Source organism: Zalophus californianus, chromosome 2, assembly GCF_009762305.2.
Source record: "Zalophus californianus isolate mZalCal1 chromosome 2, mZalCal1.pri.v2, whole genome shotgun sequence".
In the NCBI taxonomy this organism is placed as follows: Eukaryota; Metazoa; Chordata; class Mammalia; order Carnivora; family Otariidae; genus Zalophus; species Zalophus californianus.
In genome coordinates, this window is record NC_045596.1 from 118,683,645 (window position 1) to 118,710,435 (window position 26,791).

At 37.2% G+C, this 26,791-nt stretch overlaps 1 protein-coding gene across 4 annotated transcripts in view; it reads right to left on the reverse strand.

The window, feature by feature from the left end:
- The window catches only part of INPP4B (inositol polyphosphate-4-phosphatase type II B), an 808,823-nt gene that overhangs the window by 176,346 nt on the left and 605,686 nt on the right, over nucleotides 1-26,791 (reverse strand). For all 4 annotated transcript variants that reach the window (XM_027599074.1, XM_027599075.2, XM_027599073.2 and 1 more), the window contains 2 exons: nucleotides 6,077-6,207; nucleotides 5,590-5,694 (listed from right to left, as the gene is read on the reverse strand). In XM_027599074.1, the coding sequence (XP_027454875.1) occupies nucleotides 5,590-5,694; nucleotides 6,077-6,207 (236 nt within the window). The remainder of the gene's footprint in view (nucleotides 1-5,589; nucleotides 5,695-6,076; nucleotides 6,208-26,791) is intronic.

The window sequence follows — 26,791 nt, forward strand, 5'->3', positions numbered from 1 at the left end:
GAATCAGCAATATAGAAGACCAAATGATGGAAAATAAAGAGGCTGAGAAAAAGAGAGAAAAACAACTACGGGATCGCAAGGGCAGAATTCGAGAGATAAGCGATACGATAAGACGAAACAACATTAGAATAATTGGGATCCCAGAAGAAGAAGAAAGAGAGAGAGGGGCAGAAGGTATATTGGAGCAAATAATAGCAGAGAACGTCCCTAATGTGAGGAAGAAAACAGGCATCAAAATCCAGGAGACACAGAGAACCCCTCTCAAAATCAGTAAAAATAGGTCAACACCCGACATCTAATAGTAAAACTTATGAGTCTCAGAAACAAAGAGAAAATCCTGCAAGCAGCTCGGGAGAAGAGATATGGAACCTACAATGGTAGAAATATTAGATTGGCAACAGACCTATCCACAGAGATCTGGCAGGCCAGAAAGGACTGGCATGATATCTTCAGAGCACTAAACGAGAAAAATATGCAGCCAGGAATACTATATCCAGCTAGGCTGTCATTGAAAATAGAAGGAGAGATAAAAACCTTCCAGGACAAACAAAAACTAAGGTAATTTGCAAACACGAAACCAGCCCTCCAAGAAATATTGAAGGGGGTCCTCTAAGCAAAGAGAGAGCCTAAAAGCAGCAAAGATCAGAAAGGAAAACAGACAATATACAGTAACAGCCACCTTACAGGCAATACAATGGCACTAAATTCATACCTTTCAATAGTTACCCTGAATGTAAATAGGCTCAATGCCCCAGTCAAAAGACACAGGCTATCAGATTGGATTAAAAAACAAGACCCATCCGTATGCTGTCTGCAAGAGACTCATTTTAGAACCAAAGACACCCCCAGATTGAAAGTGAGGGGGTGGAAAACCATTTACCATGCTAATGGACACCAAAAGAAAGCTGGGGTGGCAATCCTTCTATCAGACAAATTAGATTTTAAAACAAAGACTGTAATAAGAGATGAGGAAGCACACTATATCCTACTTAAAGGGTCTATCCAACAAGAAGATCTAACAACTGTAAATATCTATGCCCCTAACATGGGAGCAGCCAATTATAGAAGGCAATTAATAACAAAAGCGAAGAAACACATTGACAACAATACAGTAATAGTGGGGGACTTTAACACCCCCCTGACTGAAATGGACAGATCATCTAAGCAAAAGATCAACAAGGAAATAAAGACTTTAAATGACACACTGGACCAAATGGACTTCACAGACATATTCAGAACATTCCATCCCAAAGCAACGGAATACACATTCTTCTCTAGTGCCCATGGAACATTCTCCAGAATTGATCACATCCTAGGTCACAAATCAGGTCTCAACCGGTACCAAAAGATTGGGATTATTCCCCGCATATTTTAAGACCACAGTGCTTTGAAACTAGAACTCAATCACAAGAGGAAAGTCGGAAAGAACTCAAATACATGGAGGCTAAAGAATGAATGGGTCCACTAAAGAATGAATGGGTCAACCAGGAAATTAAAGAAGAATTAAAAAAATTCATGGAAACCAATGAAAATGAAAACACAACTGTTCAAAATCTTTGGGATACAGCAAAGGCAGTCCTGAGAGGAAAGTATATAGCAATACAAGCCTTTCTCAAGAAACAAGAAAGGTCTCAAATACACAACCTAACCCTACACCTAAAGGAGCTGGAGAAAGAACAGCAAATAAAGCCTAAACCCAGCAGGAGAAGAGAAATAATAAAGATCAGAGCAGAAATCAATGAAACAGAAACCAAAAGAACAGTAGAAGAGTTCAACGAAACTAGGAGCTGGTTTTTTGAAAGAATGAACAAGATTGATAAACCCCTGGCCAGACTTATCAAAAAGAAAAGAGAAATGACCCAAATCAACAAAATCATGAATGAAAGAGGAGAGATCACAACCAACACAAAAGAAATACAAACAATTCTAAGAACATATTATGAGCAACTCTATGCCAGCAAATTAGATAACCTGGAAGAAATGGGTGCATTCCTAGAGATGTATCAACTACCAAAACTGAACAGGAGGAAATAGAAAACTTGAACAGTCCTATAACCACTAAGGATATTGAAGCAGTCATCAAAAATCTCCCAACAAACAAAAGCCCAGGGCCAGATGGCTTCCCAGGGGAATTCTATCAGACATTTCAAGAGGAATTAATACCTATTCTCCTGAAACTGTTCCAAAAAATAGAAATGGAAGGAAAACTTCCAAACTCATTTTATGAGGCCACCGTTACCTTGATCCCAAAACCAGACAAAGACCCCATCAAAAAGGAGAATTACAGACCAATATCCTTCATGAACATGGATGCAAAAATTCTCACCAAAATACTAGCCAATAGGATCCAACAGTACATTAAAAGGATTATTCACCATGACCACGTGGGATTCATCCCTGGGCTGCAAGGTTGGTTCAACATCCGCAAATCAATCAACGTGATATAATACATTAACAAAAGAAAGAACAAGAATCATATGATCCTCTCAATAGATGCAGAAAAAGCATTTGACAAAGTACAGCATCCTTTCTTGATCAAAACTTTTCAGAGTATAGGGATACAGGGTACATACCTCAATATCATAAAAGCCATCTATGAAAAACCTACAGCGAATATCATTCTCAATGGGGAAAAGCTGAGAGCTTTTCCCCTAAGGTCAGGAACGCGGCAGGGATGTCCACTCTCACCACTGCTATTCCACATAGTATTAGAAGTCCTAGCCACAGAAATCAGACAACAAAAAGAAATCAAAGGCATCCAAATCGGCAAAGAGAAAGTCAAACTCTCACTCTTTGCAGCTGATATGATACTGTATGTGGAAAACCCAAAAGACTCCACCCCAAAGCCGCTAGAACTCATCCAGGAATTCAGTTAAGTAGCAGGCTATAAAACCAATGCACAGAAATCAGTGGCATTCCTATACACCAACAAGACAGAAGAGACACAAATCAGGGAGTCGATCCCATTTACAATTGCACCCAATACCATAAGATACCTAGGAATAAATTTAACCAAAGAGGCAAAGGATCTGTACTCAGAGAACTATAAAATACTCATGAAAGAAATTGAAGAAGACACAAAGAAATGGAAAAACGTACCATGCTCATGGATGGGAAGAACAAACATTGTGAAGATGTCAATGCTACCTAGAGTAATCTACACATTGAATGCAATTCACATCAAAATACCATCCACTTTTTTCAAAGAAACGGAATAAATAATCCTAAAATTTGTATGGAACCAGAGGAGACCCCGACTAGCCAGAGGAATATTGAAAAAGAAAAGCAAAGCTGGCGGCATCACAATTCTGGACTTCCAGCTCTATTACAAAGCTGTCATCATCAAGACAGTATGGTACTGGCACCAAAACAGACACATAGATAAATGGAATAGAATCGAGAGCCCAGAAATGGACGCTCAACTCTATGGTCAACTCATCTTCGACAAAGCAGGAAAGAATGTTCAATGGAAAAAAGACAGTCACTTCAACAAATGGTGTTGGGAAAATTGGACAGCCACGTGCAGAAGAATGAAACTGGACCATTTCCTTACGCCACACACAAAAATAGACTCCAAATGGTTGAAAGACCCAAACGTGAGACAGGAGTCCATCCAAATCCTAAAGGACAACACAGGTAGGAACCTCTTCGACCTCAGCCACAGCAACTTCTTCTTAGAAACATCACCAAAGGGAAGGGAAGCAAGGGCAAAAATGAACTATTGGGATTTCATCAAGATAAAAAGCTTTTGCACAGCCAAAGAAACAGTCCACAAAACCAAAAGACAACCGACAGAATGGGAGAAAATATTTGCAAGTGACATATCAGATAAAGGGCTAGTATCCAAAATCTATAAAGAACTTATCAAACTCAACACCCACAGAACAAATAATCCTATCAGGAAATGGGCAGAAGACACGAACAGACATTTTTCCAAAGAAGACATCCAAATGGCCAACAGACACATGAAAAAGTGCTCAACATCGCTCGGCATCAGGGTAATCCAAATCAAAACCTCAATGAGATACCACCTCACACCCGTCAGAATGGCTAAAATTAACAAGTCAGGAAACGATAGATGTTGGCAGGGATGCGGAGAAAGGGGAACCCTCCTACACTGTTGGTGGGAATGCAAGCTGGTGCAACCACTCTGGAAAACACTATGGAGGTTCCTCAAGCAGTTGAAAATAGAGCTACCATATGATCCAGCAATTGCACTCGTGGGTATTTACCCCAAAGATACAAATGTAGGGATCCGAAGGGGTACGTGCACCCCGATGTTTATAGCAGCAATGTCCACAATAGCCAAACTGTGGAAAGAGCCAAGGTGTCCATCGACAGATGAATGGATAAAGAAGATGTCGGATATATACACAATGGAATATTATGCAGCCATCAAAAGGAATGACATCTTGCCATTTGCAACAACGTGGATGGAACTGGTGGGTGTTATGCTGAGTGAAATAAGTCAATCAGAGAAAGACATATATCATATGACCTCACTGATATGAGGAATTCTTAATCTCAAGAAACAAACTGAGTGTTGCTGGAGTGGTGGGGGGTGGGAGGGATGGGGTGGCTGGGTGATAGACATTGGGTAGGGGATGTGCTATGGTGAGCGCTGTGGAGTGTGCAAGAATCACAGATCTGTACTTCTGAAACAAATAATGCAACATATGTTAAGAAAAAAGAAAAAGAAGAAGATAGCAGGAGGGGAAGAATGAAGGGGAGTTAGTTGGAGGGGAGACAAACCATGAGAGATGATGGACTCTGAAAAACAAACTGAGGGTTCTAGAGGCGAGGAGGGTGGGGGGATGGGTTGGCCTGGTGATGGGTATTAAAGAGGGCACATTCTGCGTGGAGCTCTGGGTGTTATGCACAAACAATGAATCATGGAAAAACTACATCAAAAACTAATGATGTAATGTATGGTGATTAATATAACAATAAAAAAATTTATAAAAAATATATATATATTTTTCTAAGAAATAGCAGGGAATTATGTAGAATGACAAGGAATACAATATGATATTCACTATACACCTTACTGAAGTATGTTTATAAAAAATCTATACACTTTTCCTTGAAAAATGTTTCTCACGTCTAAGTACAGTTAGATACCCTACCACCTTTTTTCTGATAAATTCCCTTCTCATAGAGAAGGGGGTGGGTGACTGTTGATAGTCACCACTAAGTCAGAAAAATGGCCTATGAGTCCATCTTTGGGCTTTCATTTTTCAAGATGAGCACAAATGAACAAGTCTTGGTTTTCCTGTTTTTTTTTTTTTTTATTCAAACACTAGCACAGTTATCAGCCATCAATGATACTACTTAAGGAAGTTAACACTTATTTTGCATATTCACCTGTAACTCTATTCAGGTGCCACATTTTTAAAGTATGGTTCAGAAACACAGGAAGAAAAGTATTATAGTCCCTTTTGTAGTATTCAGGGTCATGATCAACTTCAATTGTTTCATCTTGATCTTTACCTAATTCTAAAATTTTAAATTCTGCCAATAGTCAAGCTTTTTAAAAAAGTACACACTAACATAATTTGCCCACTTAAAAATGAATATTATATACACTACCTTTCAAGTGAGGGCTGTGTACATGCATTCTTTGCAGATGTAGATTTACTGGAACAAATTCTAATGTTTTCTCTCCTTTGCTGCTGCTTGATTTGAAAGAGGACCCTAGGCAGGAAAAGAATTGAACATTAATAGTAAATGAGTAATAAATGTGTGTGTGCATGGATATTGAAAAGTGTGTTTGACACAGAAAAGTGTTACAAGGATTTCAGAAAGAAAAAATATATCCTGTATAAGCTGCTTTTCTTTACAGAAATTCAATTTAAAAAATTCTTAGTTATTCTTATAATAATCCCATGAGGTAAAATACTGCAATTTGTTTCTTCCTGGTCTATCATGCCAAGATGGTAGAATGAGATATAAAAAGTTTATAAAAAATTTTTTTGGCTTTTCTATATTCATAAAAACAATGTGTATTATTGTTTTCACCTAACATACATGAAATACAATTTAGTTTGAATATGTAAAAAAGTTATTGCTTTCATACCTGTTTCCTTGCTAAGTTCTGTCAGAATATCTTGGTACACATTCACCATTTGATCACAGTGAGTAAGGACATTTTTCCGTAGATTGTCCCAGTGTGGAGAAAGCTCACCAAGTTCTTTCAGCTCCTGGTTTCTGTTAAAAATAGAAAAGAGGAGAAAATAATTATTTTGATCTTAAGTCCACAGACGAGAAACACCTAATAAACATTGCCAAACTAATAAGAAATTGATTCACCATCCGTTTCAGGGAAGCTCTATGCACTTATTAGAAAACAAATTATTTTCCTACATCAGGCATAACAATATCTTTCAGGATTTGTCTCCTGGGGCAAGAGAAACAAAAGGAAAAATAAACTATTGGGACTACATCAAAATAAAAAGCTTCTGCACAGCAAGGAAACAACCAACAAAACTGAAAGGCAACCTATGGGATGGGAGAAGATATTTGCAAATGATGTACCCAATTAAGGGTTGGCATCCTAAATATATAAAGAATTTATGCAACTCAACACCAAAAAAACAAATAATCCAACTAAAAAAATGGGCAGAAGACATGTACAGACATATCTCCAAAGAGGACATACAAATGGCTAACATGTGAAAAGATGCTCAACATCACTCATCATCAGGGAAATGCAAATCAAACCACAAGGAGATATCACCTCACACCTGTCAGGATGACTAAAATAAAAAAGACAAGAAACAACAAGTGTTGGTGAGCATGTGGAGAAAAAGGGACCCTCTTACACTGTTGGTGGAAATGCAAAATGGTACAGCTAATGTGGAAGACAGTACAGAGTTTCCTCAAAAAGTTAAAACAGAACTACCCTATGATCCAATAATTGCACTACTGGGTATTTATCCAAAGAACGCAAAAATACTAATTCAAAAGGATATTTGCACCCCTATGTTTATTGCAGTGTTATTTACAATAGCCAAATTATAGAAGCAGCCCAAATGTCCATCAATAGATGAATGGCTAAAGAAGTGGTTTAGGGTGCCTGGGTGACTCAGTCAGTTAGATGTCTGCCTTCTGCTCAGATCATGATACTGGGGTCCTGGGATTGAGCCCCACATCAGGCTCCCTGCTCAGCGGGGAGTCTGTTTCTCCTCTTCCTCTGCATGCTGCTCCCCTCTGCTTGTGGTCTCTCCTTCTCTCACTCACTCTCTTTCAAATAAATAAATAAAATTAAAAAAAAAAAAGAGGTGGTATATATACAAATGTATATATATACATATATATACATATACACATATATACACATATATACATTTGTACATATATATATATACAATGGAATATTATTCAATCATAAAATAATGAAATGTTGCCATTTCCAACATGAATGGATCTACAGAGTATAATGCTAAATGAAATAAACCAGTCAGAGAAAGACAAATACCATATGATTTCACTCATATGTGGAATTTAAGAAACAAAACAAAAAAGGAGACAAACCAATATACAGACTCTTAACTATGGAGAACAAACGGATGGTTACCAAAGGGGAGGTATGTGGAGGGAGGGATGGGTGAAATAGGTGAAGGGGACTAAGAGTACACTTAACTTGATGAGCCATGAGTAATGTATGGAATTGCTGAACTACTATATTGTACACCTAAAATTAATACAACACTGTATGTCAACTACAATGGAATTAAAATAAAAAAATAGTTTTAACACAGAGGAAGATATGAATAGCTTATGTCACACAAACGTTAAAGTTCTACATGTCGAAATACAGCATCCTTTCCTGATTAAAATTCTCCAGAGTACAGGGATAGAGGGAACATTCCTCAAGTTCATAAAATCCATCTATGAAAAACCCACAGTGAATATCATTCTCAATGGGGAAAAGCTACCCTTTCCCTTAAGATCAGGAACACGTCAAGGATGCCCATTCTCGCCACTACTGTTCAACATAGTACTAGAAGTCCTAGCAACAGCAATCAGACAACAAAAAGAAATAAAAGGTATTCAGATTGGCAAAGAAGATGTCAAACTCTCTCTTTTCGCAGATGACATGATATTTTATGTGGAGAACCCAAAAGACTCCACCCCCAAATTACTAGAACTCATAGAGCAATTCAGTAATGTGTCAGGAATGCACAGAAATCTGTTGCTTTCTTATACACTAACAATGCAACTGTAGAAAGAGAAATTAGAGAAATGATTCCATTTATAATAGCACCAAAAACTATAAGATACCTCGGAATAAACCTAACCAAAGAGGTAAAGGATCTCTACTCTAGGAACTACAGAACACTCATGAAAGAAATTGAACAAGACACAAAAAGATGGAAAAACATTCCATGCCCACGGATCGGAAGAATAAACATTGTTAAAATGTCTATGCAATCTATACCTTCAATGCCATCCCGATCAAAATTCCAATGACATTTTTCAAAGTGCTGGAACAAACAATCCTATATTTGTATGGAATCAGAAAAGACCCTGAATCGCCAAGGAAATGTTGAAAAAGAGAAAGAAAGCTGGGGCATCACGTTGCCCAATTTCAAGCTATATTACAAAGCAGTGATCACCAAGACAACATGATACTGGCAAAAAAAACTGACATATACACCAACGGAACAGAATAGAGAGCCCAGAAATGGACCCTCAACTCTATGGTCAAATAATCTTTGACAAAGCAGGAAAAAATATGCAATGGAAAAAAGACAGTCTCTTCAATAAATGGTGCTGGGAAAGCTGGACAGCCACATGCAGAAGAATGAAACTCGACCATTCTCTAACACCATACACAAAGATAAACTCAAAATGGATGAAAGACCTCAATGTGAGACAGGAATCCAGCAAAATCCTAGAGGAGAACATAGGCAGTAACCTCTTTGACATCGGCCACAGCAACTTCTTTCAAGATATATCTCCAAAGGCTAGAGAAACAAAAGCAAAAATGAACTTTTGGGACTTTATCAAAATAAAGAGCTTCTGCACAGCAAAGGAAACAGTCAACAAAACAAAGAGGCAACCCACAGAATGGGAAAAGATATTTGCAAATGACACTACAGATAAAAGGCTGGTATCCAAGATCTATAAAGAACTTCTCAAACTCAACACCCAAAAAACAAATAATCAAGTCAAAAAATGGGCAGAAGACATGAACAGACACTTCTCTGAAGAAGACATACAAATGGCTAACAGACACATGAAAAAATGTTCATCATCATTAGCCATCAGGGAAATTCAAATCAAAACCACACTGAGATACCACCTTACACCAGTTAGAAAGACAAAAACTGACAAGACAAGAAACAACAAACATTGGAGAGGTTGTGGAGAAAGGGGAACCCTCTTACACTGTTGGTGGGAATGCAAGTTGGTACAACCACTTTGGAAAACAGTGTGGAGATTCCTCAAAAAATTAAAAATAGAGCTACCCTATGACCCAGCAATTGTACTCCTGGGTATTTACCCCAAAGACACAGATGTAGTGAAAAGAAGGGCCATATGCACCCCAATGTTCACAGCAGCAATGTCTGCAATAGCCAAACTGTGGAAAGAGCCGAGATGCCCTTCAACAGACAAATGGATAAAGAAGATGTGGTCCATATATACAATGGAATATTACCCAGCCATCAGAAAGGATGAATACCCAACTTTTACATCAACATGGATGGGACTGGAGGAGAGTATGCTAAGTGAAATAAGTCAAGCAGAGAAAGTCAATTATCATATGGTTTCCCTTATTTGTGGAACATAAGGAATAGTGTGGAGGACATTAGGAGAAGGAAGGAAAAAATGAAGGGGGGAAAATCGGAGGGAGAGACGAACCATGAGAGACTATGGACTCTGAGAAACAAACTGAGGGTTCTAGAGGGGAGGGGGGTGGGGGGATGGGTTAGTCTGGTGAAGGGTATTAAAGAGGGCACGTGCTGCATGGAGCACTGGGTGTTATATGAAAACAATGAATCGTGGATCACTACATCAAAAACTAATGATGTAATGTATGGTGATTAACATAACATAATAAAATAAAATTTAAAAACAAAGCAAAAAAAGAACACTGAAAGGACAACATGAAAAAAAAGTTCTGTGTGTCAAAGAGGTAAAAAAATACAAGTTAAATAAATGTTTCACTGATAAAAATTTCACAAAGATGACAAAAACTTAACTATCCTTAATATGTGTGTGTGTGTGTGTGTGTGTGTGTGTATGACATTCAGTTAAAAAAGAAACACTAAAACCTCAATAGAAAAACAGCTAAATTCTAGGCTTCAGTCATCCAAAATAAAATAGTGTGGAAAAAAATTAATGTGGGAAGGGCTTTCTGACTATGTGTGAAGGAATCACAAGATATTCAAGTAACCCAGTTTATACATAATATACCTGTAAATTATTTTTTTTAAGGTTTTATGTATTTATTTGTCAGAGAGAGATAGAGAGAGCACAAGTAGGGGGAGCAGCAGGCAGAGAAGCAGACTCCCTGCTGAACAGAGAGCCCGACGCGGGACTCGATCCCAGGACCATGGGATCATGGCCTGAGCCGAAGGCAGATGCTTAACCGACTGAGCCACCCAGGCATCCTGCTGTAAAATTTTTTAAAAGTCCATTAATAGTATAATCAAATATGATTTATTGGCCTCAGTTTCTCTCAAGAAGACAATTTAAGTAAATGCAGTATGCATATGTTTTGTCTTTTCTTTATCAAAAGGAAGAGCTAATCATGCCATTTAGGTTTTAACTATTACCTTTTAACTAATTCTCACCCTTTATCCAAGTTAATTCATATCATCAGAATGCCTTTTTAAATTATAATGATAAATGGTCTAATATGCTGCTTGGTTACATCTCTTATTCATTTCTGTAACCTTTTACCAACAATATTTTCATGAGGCTAATTTAACTAGCAATAATGAACCTTCTTTGCTATTTTGGCTGTGAAACATGCTAAATACCAAGCTAATAAATTCAGAAGATGTAGAATCTCCAACATCCTGTTAAATCCAAGAATAATGGGTGGTGTACAAAAATGTGACTTGCTTTCAAATGTTTGTAGCTGCCTTTGTTTTGTTTCAGTGGGGATGCAGTGTGGTACTGCCGTCTCTTTTATCTGAGGTCTTCACAATTTTTGTGAACATTAATCTCATTCTTAACTTTTCCATAGATTAGCTTCCATCACACAACATTTATGGGAAAAGAAGTGATTAATTAATAGACAATAAGAATAAAATAAGTTCATGACCCAAGTTGAGACAGGGGGGAGGCTGGAGAACTGGGGAGTTGAGTTCTCTGTGTGCACTCAAATGGCAGAGTATTCAAAGTCAGGACAAAACAACAACAACCAACACAGATAAATCCAAAAGCTTGAGATATCTAAGTCTAGAAGAATCTGGACAATTATGTTAGATGTGAGATAGAGAGCAAGTGTGATATATCAACTTAATATGTAAGGGGTCAGGCTTTACTTCCAATATACAGTTATAATGAAAATGTTACTCAAGTATTCCTGTTTAATACTAATAGATGCACCATGGGTCTACAGTTTATGTTGTCTCTGAATCCTTATCAGAAATAATGAAAGGAGATGTGGCAAGGGAGGGAAGGAAGGGTGATAGTGAAGCCGCTGACCATGTTATAGGATACTGGGATGGGGTACATCTCCTTCCCTACAGAAGCCCGGCAAAGCGCTGTGGGAAGAGTTTAGAGTCACTCTTAGGGAGTGACTCGAGATAAGCTGAGAGGAGTCCATAGTCTGCTGTTTAAAATTTATTACAGTCCTCCAATATGTCAAAAATTATATACAGCAATATACAGATGAAACCTGGCATTCACTGCTCATTTGTTCTAAAAGATGGCACTGAACAGCTACATGTTCTGAAAGGGAAAAACAACCAACATAAAGTGTCTCTGCATTGAAAAAACCTCAAATACAGGGGGACTATGGAATAAAGGGATAATAAACCAGAGCAGAGTAATGAAAAAGTTAGAAAACAAAATGGGACATAGTAAGAGAGTGGTTGTAAGTTTAAGAAAAATGAAAGACATTAATTACATCAATGCATTAAAATAAAGAGAGCGGGTACATGGGTGTACCCAAATCAGGAAACTTTTCATTTGAGAAGGCAAGGGTTGTTTATACTATATTTTAATTTGTTACTCAGTGAGCAAAACTTTGACATTGAAGAACCTTGCTTTGAATCTCAAGCCAGATTCTCTAGAAAGCAAGCTGAGATCAAGCAGTCCCAGGTTAGCAAGCAAGGGGGAGGTAAGAAGAGAAGTGTTGTAGGAGAAAGAGAAAGCAAACATTAAGTGGGAGGTTACTGATTTGGGCAGAACTTCATAGGAAAACACGGCTGGTTACTTGGTCATGGGAAACAGCTCTAGATAAGTTATATGGAACTAACGCGCCTTGGAAAAATTTATTAGATGGAAGGAGAAACATTTATATGCCAGTTCCTTACCACCGTCTATAGTTTTTCATTGGTAAAGAATCATCCTATGGGACATTTAACTCCTCTGCACTTCCAGTTGTCTCCTCAGGGTGGCTACTGGGGAAGCAATATCCCAGTGGAGACAGAACTGTCCTAGATCTGGTTGTAGGTACCAGAACCACTCTGGATCTTTCCAGGGTAGATGCCACTGGGGGCATGTTAATACCTGGTCTTCACCCTGTGGGAGGCCGATACAGCTGGCGGTGTTAGGACACAGGTGACAGTGGTAGCAGTTATCTGGAGCCTTCCACTGAGCAAGTAGGCAAAACCTGAGCAGAGTTTAAGGTTGAGCCAGTATAGAAAAGTACATCACCTGGGCCCAGGACAGGCAATCCCTTGCAGAACTTGCACTTCCATCATTTCCTGATATCTACGTAGCATATAAAACCGCATCCTCATATCTTCCCTAAGAGGCAGTTCAAGCATAATCTTGTAAAGTGATGGCCAGATGCAATTCCCCCAAATGAGGTCACGAACCATGCTACAATATCCAATATTCCCGTGATCCTAGGGGCCTGAGTTGATGTTCGTCACTCTCCTCTTCCACTCATTCTAGATTTTTCTCATATTCCGCTGGCACGTCAGCTGGTCTAGGTTGCTGCCTTGTGAGGTGACCCAGACATTGATCCCAAGTGATCAGGCCCTTGGTTTCCTTGCTCTTATGGAATCTTAGTTGATGTAATTTCCCACTCATCTCTGGGCATGGAGCACATTTAAGTACTAGACGTATTTCTCTGCTCAGATTATGAAGCAGCAGCCCTCCTTCCTCATGGTGACAAGTACAGTATCCCTTGCCATCTTTGCTACTCCACTGCAGTGAAAAATGCATGATAACCAGATCATGTGTGAACCAAATATAGCTTCCAGTTGATTAGGACTCTTTATGGGTTACGGACAGAACTACCCCTCCCCCATATGCCTCAAGAATCAGGATTCTAACTGGCAAAGTCTAAGGTGGTAGGGAAAGGAAGCACAAATCCACTAGTGGGGCATTGGGATTGATTGTAAAAGGGCTCATCCTTTTTCCCAGAGCTGTGTGTTCTACCTACATTCTTCTATTGGCTGTTGGTTTAGCATACAAACTTCATCCTGGAGGTCAGTACTCCAATCCTGAGGTTCTGTCCCCCTAAAGTGGTGCTTTAGCTGAACCTTTCACAATTAATATTTTTCCACTATAATGTCAGGTTTGTGGCTTTTGGATGGTGGGGCATGCGGTAAATGCAAGTTCACTATTGCACCTCCTTTGTTATAGCAAATGTCCTTTGGTAGGAAAGATGTTAGGTGGGACACCGTATCATTAGACCAGGCATTCTGCAGGCTGTCAGATGTGGGTGATGGCAGTGGCACCGTGAGCAGGAAAGGCAAGCACATATTCAGACTTTGCTTCACCTACTTAGGACAAATCACTGTCCTCTCCAAGTTCAAAGGGATCCGACTTAATTGGCCTGCCACCAAATGGTTGATGGGTTCCCCCCCGGGGGGATGGCACACCCTCTCAGCATCCACTGTCAGTTATATATTAGTGGTTGGTTAAGCACTAGACAAAAAAGCCTTAATGATGTATGTACCACAAATAGGGTTCAAAAAAGCACAAGTATTTTTGTGCACCGATGATAACGGTGTTTTTGTGTATGTATCTGTATGTTTTATGTTACTGATTTCCCTATTGTTTGTCGTTTTGTCAACATATGTTAGAGGTGGAACCACCACATGTGTCACTTCACACCTGTTCTTTCACTGGGATTATCCCAAATATCCTGTGAGATTAGCCAAGTTACAGGACACTGCAATTAATGTATATTCTTTTGATATAGTTTAAAAAAAAAACACTACAAACTCACAGAATGTTACAGTTGGAAGGAAGTTCAGAGAATAATTTGAAACCTCCTATTTCACAGATGGAAGCAGCTAAATGAAACAGCTTGTTAGTCTCCGAGTCACTACAATACCAAGTCTTTTAGACTAGAATCCCCATGTCCACTCTTTCCTCACCCCAGATAATTCCCCAGTGTAAAGACAAAGAAACACACAAACACACACACACAACTAAACTAAAACACAAAAAAGCCAGAGTGCCTTGTTTACTGAAGGTACTTAATGAACATACACTGAATGAGTGGGGCTTGGAATGAGTGGGGCCACTGACATCTAGGACTACATTCGTAAACTTTCATGTACTTTTAAAGTTAACTTTGAACAAAAGGTAAGTTATAATGTGATATTTTTACTTCTGAACCTTTTAGTTAGAATGGTACAGCTACTAGGTATGCAGTGCATGAAAACGTATATTCTCTAAAGTATGTTCAAGTGCATACTGGTGTCCAGTATTATAAGACCCAGAGAGAGAGCCCAGTCTCTGCATGCGCCACGTTTCTCTAGGCAGCAATCTTGGCACTGATGTTATAGTTAAATACACATCTTCACTAAGCCTTTGGTGTGAATGGCAAAAGAGATGAGCTGTGTAAATGCATTTTTAATCCACAGAAAAATATTTTTTAAAAATACTCCTTCCCTCTATAAACATTCTCATTTATTCACAGTAACAACAGCTTCTGCTTTCAAAAGCTGTCTCCTTCAATTGCAACTTTACAACAATAACAGCAAAAATGTCTTTCTGGAAAATCCATTGCCCTCCTAAACACACACAATCTTTTGTGAATTCATTACTTTACTCTCACTAGAGCTCTATCTTTAAAACAAATCTTCTAGGAGATAGGCTAGGACTCTCCTAGAGTCCAAGAGGTAGACACAAAGCTGTTGGAAAAAAAAAGACTGAATATTCAAATATTAAGAAGCTTAGGCCTCTTACACATTAAACATTTTTTGGCACTTACTGCCATCCATCCCCTTTTGCTTTGCTACCTACAGAAATAAAAGGTAAATCAGATAAAATAAATCTCAAAGGAGACAGGTGATGGCTAAGTCTTACTTGAGAAGTATCTTTTTTTTTTTTTTTTTGAGAAATATCTTAACACTCTGGATCTTGGCATTCCAACTGTAAAAGTATGATATTCTCGATACTTGATGAAATATTCATGCCGATCTCTGGAAACAACCTTACGGTACACTTTCTGTCTACATGACTTGTTTTGTCTTACCTTGTTGAAATATTTCAAAAATACATGCTTTTCCTCTTCAGCAAAATTGCAAGTTTCTGAAGGTCATTATGATCCTCTGAACCTTCCATAAAGGAACACACTACTAAGTACATAATATGCTTGAAACACAAAACTATTGAATAGCATAAAGAGAGAAATGAGATTAAAAACAACTCTATGAAGAATAAAGAGAAATAATTGAACACAAAATAAGTCCTAGGGAAACTGGAAAAAAATCGTCAAACCTGCTTTAAAGTTTTTACATATAATACATAAAGCATTGGCAAGAATATTAAATAGATGAATAGTTTTTAAACTTGGTTCCCTACACCCCACGGCTGTTGTGGCTAGAGGGACAGGGGAGGGTGTTGACAAGAGAAGCCAAGTACATGAACAGGCATCAGGCCCTTTTCCTTACTCCAGCCAAACACCAGCTCCAATGACATTTTTTTGATTAATACTGAAATTCCATGTACAGTTCTGTATGGAAAGAAAAAGTTAAGATCACTAAAATGAACATAGTTTAAAAAGGAGAAAGTTTATCTTCTATGTAAAACATAGTTTTAAAGCCTACTGATGATATATTCAAGGAGGAATTCCAACAAGGGGAATATTTCTCGAAGCCTATGAGTGTGGCAGACTTGTCTTATTCATATTTTTGTCCTACCACAGTCCTTAGTTTGTGGGAAGTGTTCAATATAGGCCTGTGGACTGACGGAATGGAAGGTTTGCTTGCAGATTGTTGTTCTTATATTTTCCTGAAATTTGAGAGAAAGTCAGAATATAATCTAACCCCAAAGTAGAATGTTGAGCTCTGCCCCAGTTAAAATGAATGAATGCAACAGATAAATGAGACACTGTTGAGTCCTCTAACCTTGTATGATCTAGGTCTGTAACTCTGGATTAGTCAAGTCTTCTTTAGGGATGGAGAAAGATTCGAAAATGTATCTTCATATGGCATTTCTTACTGTGATGGTTAATTTATATGTCAGCTTGTGCAGATATTTACTTAAATGCTATGGTAGGTGTTTCTGGGTGAGATTAACATTTGAGTTGGTATATTGAGTAAAGTCCTTGCCCTCACTAATTTGGGTGGGCCTCATCCAATCAGATGAAGGTGAATAGAGCAAATTGAAACACTCGCTTTTCCTGGGCTTCAAAATCACTGGCCTTTGCCTTAGCACTATATCATAGACTCTCCTGTGTCTCCAGCTTGTGGACCTCACTCTGAAGATGTTAGGACTTGTCAGCCATCATAATTATGTGAGCCAGTTCCTTATAATAAATCTCTCTGTCTCTGTTTCTGTCTCTCTGTCTTTCTCTACACACACACACACACACACACACACACACACACACACACACATCCCAAAACAAAACCCTAGACTGTCCTGATTGCTCATATAATTAATACAGTAGCCTTGTAAGACAAATGATAATGTTATTACCTATAAAAATCTGGAAATTGAAAGATAAAGTCATTTTCTATAATCATAAGCATGTATGGAATGGCAGATATAGGTTCTTGAACTAAGATCCATAATAATTCCAATTCTGTGTTTTTACCATTACAACACACTTTCCCCTGCTCAATCCATTTTAAATCAAGAATCTTGGCACATTAGAAAAAATCTCTTAAATGAGTTTTGCCATATTCGTTCCTGTGCAGGTATTGTAATATTCAAACAGCAAAATAAAACACATATTTCTATCATCAGCTTGATGAGACTAAGCGCTGTACAGGACCTCTCATTAAGTGATACCACGAATCCATAATGACGAACTCAATGGCACACAGCATCTGCCCTCAGTATGGGGAGGTGGTAGGGCCTAGTGTACTTTCCATGATAAGTAACATACCACATGGTATTCTAACTGAACATCAACATTGTATGAAGAAAAATGAAACAGAAGTAATAACACTAATCAGGTATGAATCACCAGTGGAGTCCTCATGTAATATTTTTTATTCCTCATCTTTGGATATTTAGGACTTAAGATTTTTCTCAGAGAAAGCAAGCAAGAGAGACAGAGAAAAAAATACAAAGAGAAACAAAGTGAAAGAGAATGCTGCAAAACATCTACTAGATTCATCGGTTTTAGGTCTATTTGATGTATATCAGACTTAAACAGAATGGCTAGTTCCCTATCACTTTTCCCACTAATCAATGTTTCTTTAAGGTCACTAAAGATTTTCAGTGTGCCTTTATTTCATCTAAGTATGCAGATGTCGATAGACCTCTCAAAAGGCATGCGCTTCAGCCATGTCAGAATAAATAAGGCATAAAATGAGGCTGGAGAAGTAGACACAGGATCCTGCCTGCCTTGTAGGTCACATGAAGGGGAAGCCTTGTCTATTGATAAATCTTGAAACAAAGTACGTAAATTATATTTCAGAATGTTAGAACATGTCAAATGGACAGGCTGGGTCACTATGTTGTACAATCCTACTGCATATATTTTTGTATAGTAAGGATGTTTTTGAAAAAGAATTTACCTGGATATATTCTAGTTCTAGTTTATAATTCCTAATAGATAATTTTAACACTTTTAAGAAGGCACTTCTGTAGTGTTATCAGTCTGAAATAAATGGACTTTATCGTAAAGTACGTTAAGATAAGGTAAAAGGTGAGAAATGTCTTCCGCATTTCTCTCAAACTAGACATAATGCTTAGGAAACCAATTTAACAGTATATGATAATATTTAAGTAAGCATGTAGAACATGTCTCTCAAACATTTATCTCTGTGCAGCAACTAGGCTTTCAGCCTGGGATTTCAAAATATCATACCAACAATCTTTTTCATATTTAAGAATACACTACGTTCAAGAAATAGATTTAGGATATAGCTATATATCTACATAGATACTTACAGTTCTATAATATAGCTATACAATATAGAATACGGAACACTCGAAAATATAGTGTTGAAAAAATTGTTTGCCTTCATTGATATAAAATATTTTATCACTACAAACTTAGTATATGTATCTTTACAAACACTAATATATAAGACAAGGCATGTACATTCTCCCAAAGAAGTAGTAATGAAACTTTATATGTTCCAAACACTATCATTTTTCCCTACTAAAGTATTTTGGTACAGATTTTTTATATTTTATTTACAAGATTATTTCCCTGCATCATACACATAAAATTTATATGTTTTATATAAAACCTAAGAACGTCTTCAAGTTAATTCTTATAAAACATTTCTTTTCTTCTAAACTCCCAACATACATGCCAGAAGTTTCTCTCTTTCCCCACCCCTGGGATCAAAAGAGAAAAATATATGATATAAATCAAACTATTTTTTTTCCTAGAGATTTTTATGGACCATGGAGTTTTGTACCAAGATAGGCTTTTCAAATATCGTCTTACAGTGTAGGACGGTATACTTTTTTTGATTCAGCCAAACACTATATGGTCACAGAACCTCCCATCTAAAACTATATGTCTGCACACCATGATTTAATACTATATTTGTAGCTGTCATGAAGCATCAACACTATAAGTACCATCATTTTATCTAGTAACTAACGTATTTCAATGCAGACTGAGCACAGCAAACCTTTGAAGTAGGACAAAATCCAAAGAAAACGCTCAACATAAACAAAATATGTGGCAACACTAAAACAAACTATAAGAATTTTATAGGTGGTAGTTTGGCAAGACCTACATAACTTGTCTGTGTGCAACCCAAACTGAGAGACTGTAAAACTTAAAGCATTATAAACACAGGCAAAGACACATATAAACACACAGGTACGCACGCGCACACACGCGCACACATACGTGCATGCGCGCACACACACACACACACATTATATGTATTTGGGATCTCTGAGTTGTCTTTAACCTGTCATTATCCTGTCCTTTCCCATTATAACAACTCCATAATAAGCCAGTTGCCATTTCTCCCTATCCTTCAGGCATGCTAGATCAAAGAACTGGTTTGCTTTTTAATTACTAATCCCTTACGTGCAATTTAGTAAACTTCTCAAAAACAATGTGTTATACTGAATACTTTGTAAGCAGAACCTTCCCCTCTTCTCTTCCCAATACATTTTTCTAGTATGGTTCTCAAGAGGTTAAATATCAGGGCTGTTTCAAGGAAACTCCTATTGGAAATCTGCATTTTATAATATTTCCGATCAGATTGTGTGAGTCTGTAATGTGAGCCATGGATTTTAACAAGATAAAGTCACAGGCAGAAAAGCCATTAATAGACTGTTGCACTGTCACAGGAAGACGTGATGGTGGTTGGGATTAGAGTAGGTGGAGTGAACATGTTAAAAAATGAGTAAATGAGTTCATTACATTGTGCACCTGAAATTAACAATGTTATATGTCAATTATACCTCAAAAAAAGAGAAAAGTAAACAAACAAAACAGAAATAAAAGCAGCATGTAGTCCATGCAAGAAGTCTGTTTCAAAAACAGAAAGAAGACAATAAGGACAAAATCAGAAATAACAGACAACAGGAAGAGTAGAATTGACAAGTCCACAAGAATTCTCTTTCAAAATATCAATAAAGTATATTAATCCTTATAATAAGCATACAAAAGCTACATGAAAAAACTACAATATTGTATTTGTATGCGTAAAAGAAGATTTTAGCAGGCCATATTCTTGAATGCAAAGAGCAAATATTCCAAATATGTCAGTTCTTTTGAAGGTAATTTTGTTGTTGTCACTGTTTAATTGTCTTAATTACTTTAGTGATGACAATGGAGAGGCATGGAAACTGGCAAGTATTATAAGGAGGTGAGAAAGAAATGGAACACTGAGAAAGTGATATTGAATAAATTATCTAAGTTTTCAGAAATGTGGCTAATTTGGCATTTCATTTTATAAATGTAATCAAATAAATTCCAGATAATTAAAATTTGTAATGTGAAATAAAAATGTTGAAAGTATTAATACTGAACTAAACTCAAAATAAAGACAAACATTCTAAGTATCTCAAAGGCCACGTGGAGCCCATGGTAGCTCAGTGGTTATGTGTCATCCCATCATAGAAACCACTAGGCATCCAAAGGACACTACAAGGAATCAAGGATCTTTTTGTCACTGTTGCCATGAGAACACAGTAAGCCCATCCTCATTTACCTACATATTTTCTTGAGGTAGGGAAGGGGGAAAACTTAAATTCTAAATGGTAATTTTCCAACACAAACTACAATATTGTATTTGTATGCATAAAAGAAGATTTTAGCAGGCCATATTCTTGAATGTGAAGAGCAAATATTCCAAATATTTTGGAATAGTCATCCACAATTTTTTAGACCAAGCCTGAGGGAGAACTAAATTTTGAATAGACTTCGATGTTTGAAAATAAACTGTTTAAATTCAAAGAAATGAAGATATAGTTAACTGGCAAGTCTATTCTCTGTTATTTATTTGTAAGGGTTTATGTATTTGCTTTCTATTGCTGTGTAGCAAATTACTATTCTAAATCCATCATCCAGGGATAACCATTGTTAATATGTTCGTATATGTATAAGGATTGCTCTAGTATATATCCAGTCTATTTTTCCTTCTAGTCTTTTTATGTATCAGTAAAAATTCAGATGCAATAATTTTCATTGATTAGTAGCCTACACTTTTATTTAACATTATGTCGTAGAATCACAGATGTATTCATAAAACAACTCAGATAAGCAAGAAAAACTAAGCATGATACCAGGGCATGACAGTCATGGGGACCAAAATTCTGCTTCCCATAAGAAGGCTTATGAAGATGAGAATAGATGTAAAAAATAAAGATACAATATCCCTTCTGGGTGGTAAATTTAGAGGAATTTTACTTTTTCCTTTTTATTTTCTACATTTTTACTATACTATTTTATGTAGTGTGCATATGTTATTTTTATGGAAAAAATCCAATGTAATGTAATATAATTTTCTCAGGAAGGATTTCCAAGAATGCAAAGGAAGCATTTTGCACTGTTTAGGCGTGTTGAAAGACAACAGCACTATGGCACTTGTAGTCTTCATCAAACAAGGTAAGAGAGTTCATCTAAGTTTTGGGGTTTAGGAAGGAGGTTGAGGTGAGTAAAATACTTTCTGGGATCTGAGTAAGACTAGGGTTAAAAGAAGCTGAGAAAAGAACATCAGAGTAAAGCTTTGTCCAGGCTGGAGATTCTACCCAGCCAAGAGAAATGATATAAGTTCTTTTGCGGGACAAAGCCCACTCTTATATTTTTATTACGTTATGTTATATAAATTTTATAATATAATTTAATTTTTATGCTATATCAATTTATAGTATATTATAATTCTTAATGAAATTATTTTCTCAATGGATGGTATAGATATTCAAGTAAATTTTCAAGGAAGTTTTGTGAGCGGCATTTTTTGAGTTCCTACATATTTATGTCATTTCCATCACTTTCATTCATAAAATATTCATAACCTGGCCCTATACAATGAAGTGGGGTCACAGGCTCTTCCTCTCAAAAATCAGTAGATGTTATTCTTTGGGCTTCTGCAGGGAAGTATAAGGTTACCCTGGTTTTACCATGTCAAAGAGAAAACACCAAAGCTGCCTAAGTTTTTCCTGTTTTCTTTCAAGCTTTTGCATGAGTTCTTCTTCCCCGAGAACACTTCAAATTATTTGGTAGAGTCCAGCTCTGTGCTTTGTACATCTAACATCTTCTCTCTCATCATTCTGAACATTTTTCACCCTCGTTTAGCATTTGAGATGAGCTTATCATGTTTGCCTTCCACATCACTGATACAATTTCTCAGTGTCAGATCTGTTCTTTTCTGCTGGCTCTGTAGACTTAATTTGGTTGCTTCATTTTAAAATTTCATTATTCCCTGCATCATTCCCTCCGTTTTACTGCATTTTCGCTAAAGGACGATAATTATTTTCTTATGGATTTCTAATTCTGTTTCATAATAATCACACCTTCTTACACTCTGAGATGGCTAGTCAGTTTTCCTATTTTTCCTATTTCCCTTTTGAGTCAGCATGGTTTTTTTTCCTCTCCTCTTCTTTACAAAATGTCAGAGATTCACTGTTTGATTTTTAAAAACTAATTATAAGAGATTTACACAGAAAAGGGGATGGAGAACACAGATGATATATGGGCTACACTGCTCTTCACAGTGCCTAGCCAATTTTCAGATCTCTCAGATTTTTGTATAGTTTAGTTTCAAGGACTGAAATGGGCTTTTTCTCCTCTGAACAATTCCCACTGTATCCTGATGACAGTTCCTAGTTTTGTTCTTAGCAATGGAACTTATTATTTGGAGGCACTGGTCCTCTGTCTCCACCAAAACTGCCCACTAGCCCCCGCTATGTGGTGGTGATTTTTTCCCCCTACAAATGTACAGGAAAAAAGAGATGCAAAGGGAAGAAAACAAGGTAAGTGGACAATACTTCAGTGTGTTAAAATATAAGAAAACTAATTATAGAGGTTATGCCTACTAAAATTGCTTTTTAATACTAATCCCTTACGTATCATGATTATGAAGTAATTTAGTCAACCTCTCAAAAGCAAGGTGTTATACTGAGTACTTTGTAAGCAGAAACTTCCCCTCTTCCCTTCCCGACACATAATTCTAGTATGGTTCTCAAGAGGTTAATTAAGAGATTTAAACAGAAAAGGTGGTGGAGAAAGCAGATGATATATGGAATAGTCTGCTTTCTCCTAGTCCCCTACTCATTATTTCCCCCTGGGATTTACTGTCAGTGACTGGACAGACGGAGAGATATTAACAGGAGCGGAGAGGAGACAGGGGTTAAAGATAGCACTGTGGAGGACTCAAAAGTAGTAGACATGCAGAAGGTCAGCTGCTCAGCCTTTTTAAGGGAATCTCTAAACCGATGACAAAAGACAGACTGAGGCAGGGCACCTGGGTGGCTCAGTCAGTTAAGTATTTGACTCTTGATTTCACAGTTCCACTAATGATCTTGGGGTCCTGAGATTGAGCCCCATGTCAGGCTTTGGGCTCAGCAGGGAGTCTGCTTGGGATTCTCTCTCTCCCTTTCCCTCTGCCCTGACCCTCGCTCTCTCTCAAATAAATAAGTAAATAAGTCTTAAAAAAACAAACAGACAGACAGACTGGGGTAATATTAGAAGTCTTTCTCTTCATTCTCTTTCTCACTAGCTTGCTGTGGTTGTAGATGAAATAGCATTAGTGATCTGTCAATTAAGATTTTCAACCCTGGGCACCTGGGTGGCTGTCAGTTAAGCGGCTGCCTTTGGCTCAGGTCATGATCCAGGGGTCCTGGGATTGAGCCCCATGTGGGGCTCCCTGCTCAGCGGGGTGTCTGCTTCTCCCTCTGCCCCTCCCCCTGCTCATGCTCTCTCTCCCTCTCTCTCAAAAAAAAAACCTTAAAAAAAAGGATTTTCAACCCAAAGCATTATTCTAATAATTAGCGACTATGTTATAAACAGTATGTAGTATAATAATAAGGTAGTATCATTTTTTATTTTAACAATGTAGTAGTACGTTAATAGATTTCCATGTTTTGTGAGTGGTCGTAATTTTCCACTTTTTGTGTCTTTATAGATTATTTTTTAAATTTTAATTCCAGCATAGTTAACATAGTTTTATATTCATTCAGGTGTAGTGATTCAACAATTCCATACATTACTCAGTGCTCATCACAGTAATTGTACTCTTAATCCCCTTCACCTGTTTCACCCATCCCCCCACCTACCTCCCCTCTGGTAACCATCTGTTTGTTCTCTATAGTTAAGGGTTTGTTATTTGGTTTGTCTCTTTTTTGCCATTTGTTCATTTGTTTTGTTTCTTAAATTCCACATATGAGTGAAATCATATGGTACTTGTCTCCCTCTGACTGACTTATTTCACTTAGTCTTATGCTCACTAGATCCATCCATTTGTAGCAAATGGCAAGATTTCATTCTTTTTTATGGCTGCCTAATTCTATTGTGTATATGTATGTGTGTGTACATATACATATTTATATATATATACCACATATGCTTTATCCATTCACCTGTTGATGGATACTTGGTTGCTTTCATTATTTGGTTATTGTAAATAATGCTGCAGTAAACACAGGGGTGTATGTATTCCTTTGAATTAGTGTTTTTGTATTCTTTGGGTAAATACCCAGTAACACGATTAGTAGATTATGCAGATCCCAGAAGAAGAGAGAAAAAAGAGGCAGAGAATTTATTTGAAGAAATAATAGCTGAAAATTTCCCAAATTTGGGTAAGGAAACAGAAATCTAGTTCCAGGAGGCACAGAAATTCCCCAATAAGATCAACCCAAGAAGGTCTACGCCAAGACACACGGTATTTAAAATGGCAAAAGTAGTGATAAATAGAGAATTTTAAAACCATCAAGAAAAAAGAAAAGTTACATACAAGGGAAACCCATAAGGTTATCACTGGATTTTTCAACAGAAACTTTGCTGGCCAAGACGGTCTGGCACAATACAGATATTTTAGTGAGAATTTAGGCCTGGCTAACTTAGATTGAGTTATCAGGAGTTATTTTTAGGGCAAGGTCTAACTCTAACTTCTTAAATCCACCACATCTATCAACTCCTCTTCTGTGGTTCTCAGCTGAAATAAAGGCACTGTGATGACCTCTAACTCATGCTTGTCTATGGAGTTCTTCCTTATTCTACAACCTCTGTGAGGAACAGTTACCCTTTCTAAATCTTCCATGTGAAATGTGATCTTTACATGACACTAGTAGGAATGGTTCTTAGTGTCCCATAATCTCTAATATAACAATGCTGAGGTTGATAATTCTTTTATGACTTCAAAGATCCAAACTCCCTAAGTGTGCTTATCCTTCCCGGGAATTTGTTTTTCCCATTACATTCGCTTAGTACTAGCTCTAGGTAAGGATAATACTGAATAATTTGGCTTACATTAATTCATCCTTGTAGCCAGCTCTTATAGGTAATCTGCTTAGGTTCCTGAACATGTTATAGCTTCTCTTGTCCTGAGTCAATACCTTTAATCTGATTTTTGTGGTCTGATTATCCTCAGTCTGCTACTCTCAAATATCTATCTTCTGTCTCTCTTTCAATCTTTATTTCCCTTAAGTCCAGGTTGTTTTCTTACAACCCAGTTTCCTGTCTGATTTTCTCTAAAATCTAGGCTCTGTGTTTTCTTTTATTTTTCTTTCTCTTACACCTCACTCAGAAATATAGTATTTGTGCAGTCATTCCTACCCTAAAATATACTGTCAATACTGCCAGATTTGACCTGCCTTGTCCATTGTTTGCTCGCTGGTTTAGATCAATACAACATGCTTGGGGACTATAGAGTCTACTGAAAGGGTACACTCCTATTAAGTAACTTGGTGTATTAATGTGGACATAGGCCAGAGATCCAAATTTTAGACATTTCACACTTTGCTATGTATTTCAGCAGTTATAAATGTTACAAAAATATTTGCCAATTTTCTGAAATTCACGGCCTTAACAGTATTTAATATAATGTAGTATTCAGTATTTTTAAAGTCACTAGAGGTTTATAAGGTGGAAAAAATAAATTGTGTGAGTTGTCATGGCTCAGAGATATTCTTATTAACAATCAGTTCCCAGATCTTTCTGTTTTATTATGGCAACAGATTTAAGTTTGCTGTACGACAACACTGTCCATTCATATAGCATACTTTATCAGTCATCTAAGGGGGTGACTGAATGGTACAGTCAGTTAAGTGGCTGACTTTTTATTTCAGATCAGGTCTTGATCTCAGGGTCATGAGACTGAGCCCCGCATTGGGCTCCACAATGGGCATGGAGTCTGCTTAAGATTCTCTCTCTCCCTCTGCCCCTCCCCCACACTCTCTTAAAAAAATAATAGTTTTTAGACCAAAAATATCTGAAAGTCTTGTTACAGATGAGTAGTCCAAAGAACAGTCAAGTAGGAATTTCTTTACAGAAACAGTAATCATAAGCAGATGAGGTAAAGAGAAAAGGATTATTAGCAAGGTTAAAACTCAGGTTATTAGCTAGACACCAACTATACAATAGAAGTATAATGCAAGCCATAAATGAGAGTCATATATGTAATTTTAAACTTTCTTGTACTCATATTTTTAAAGTTAAAAAAAGCAGGTGAAATTAATAATATATTTTATTTAACCCTAAAATACCCTAAATTTTAATATTGCATTATAAAGTCAGTCTTTTTCTGTTTGTGTGATAAGAATTCAA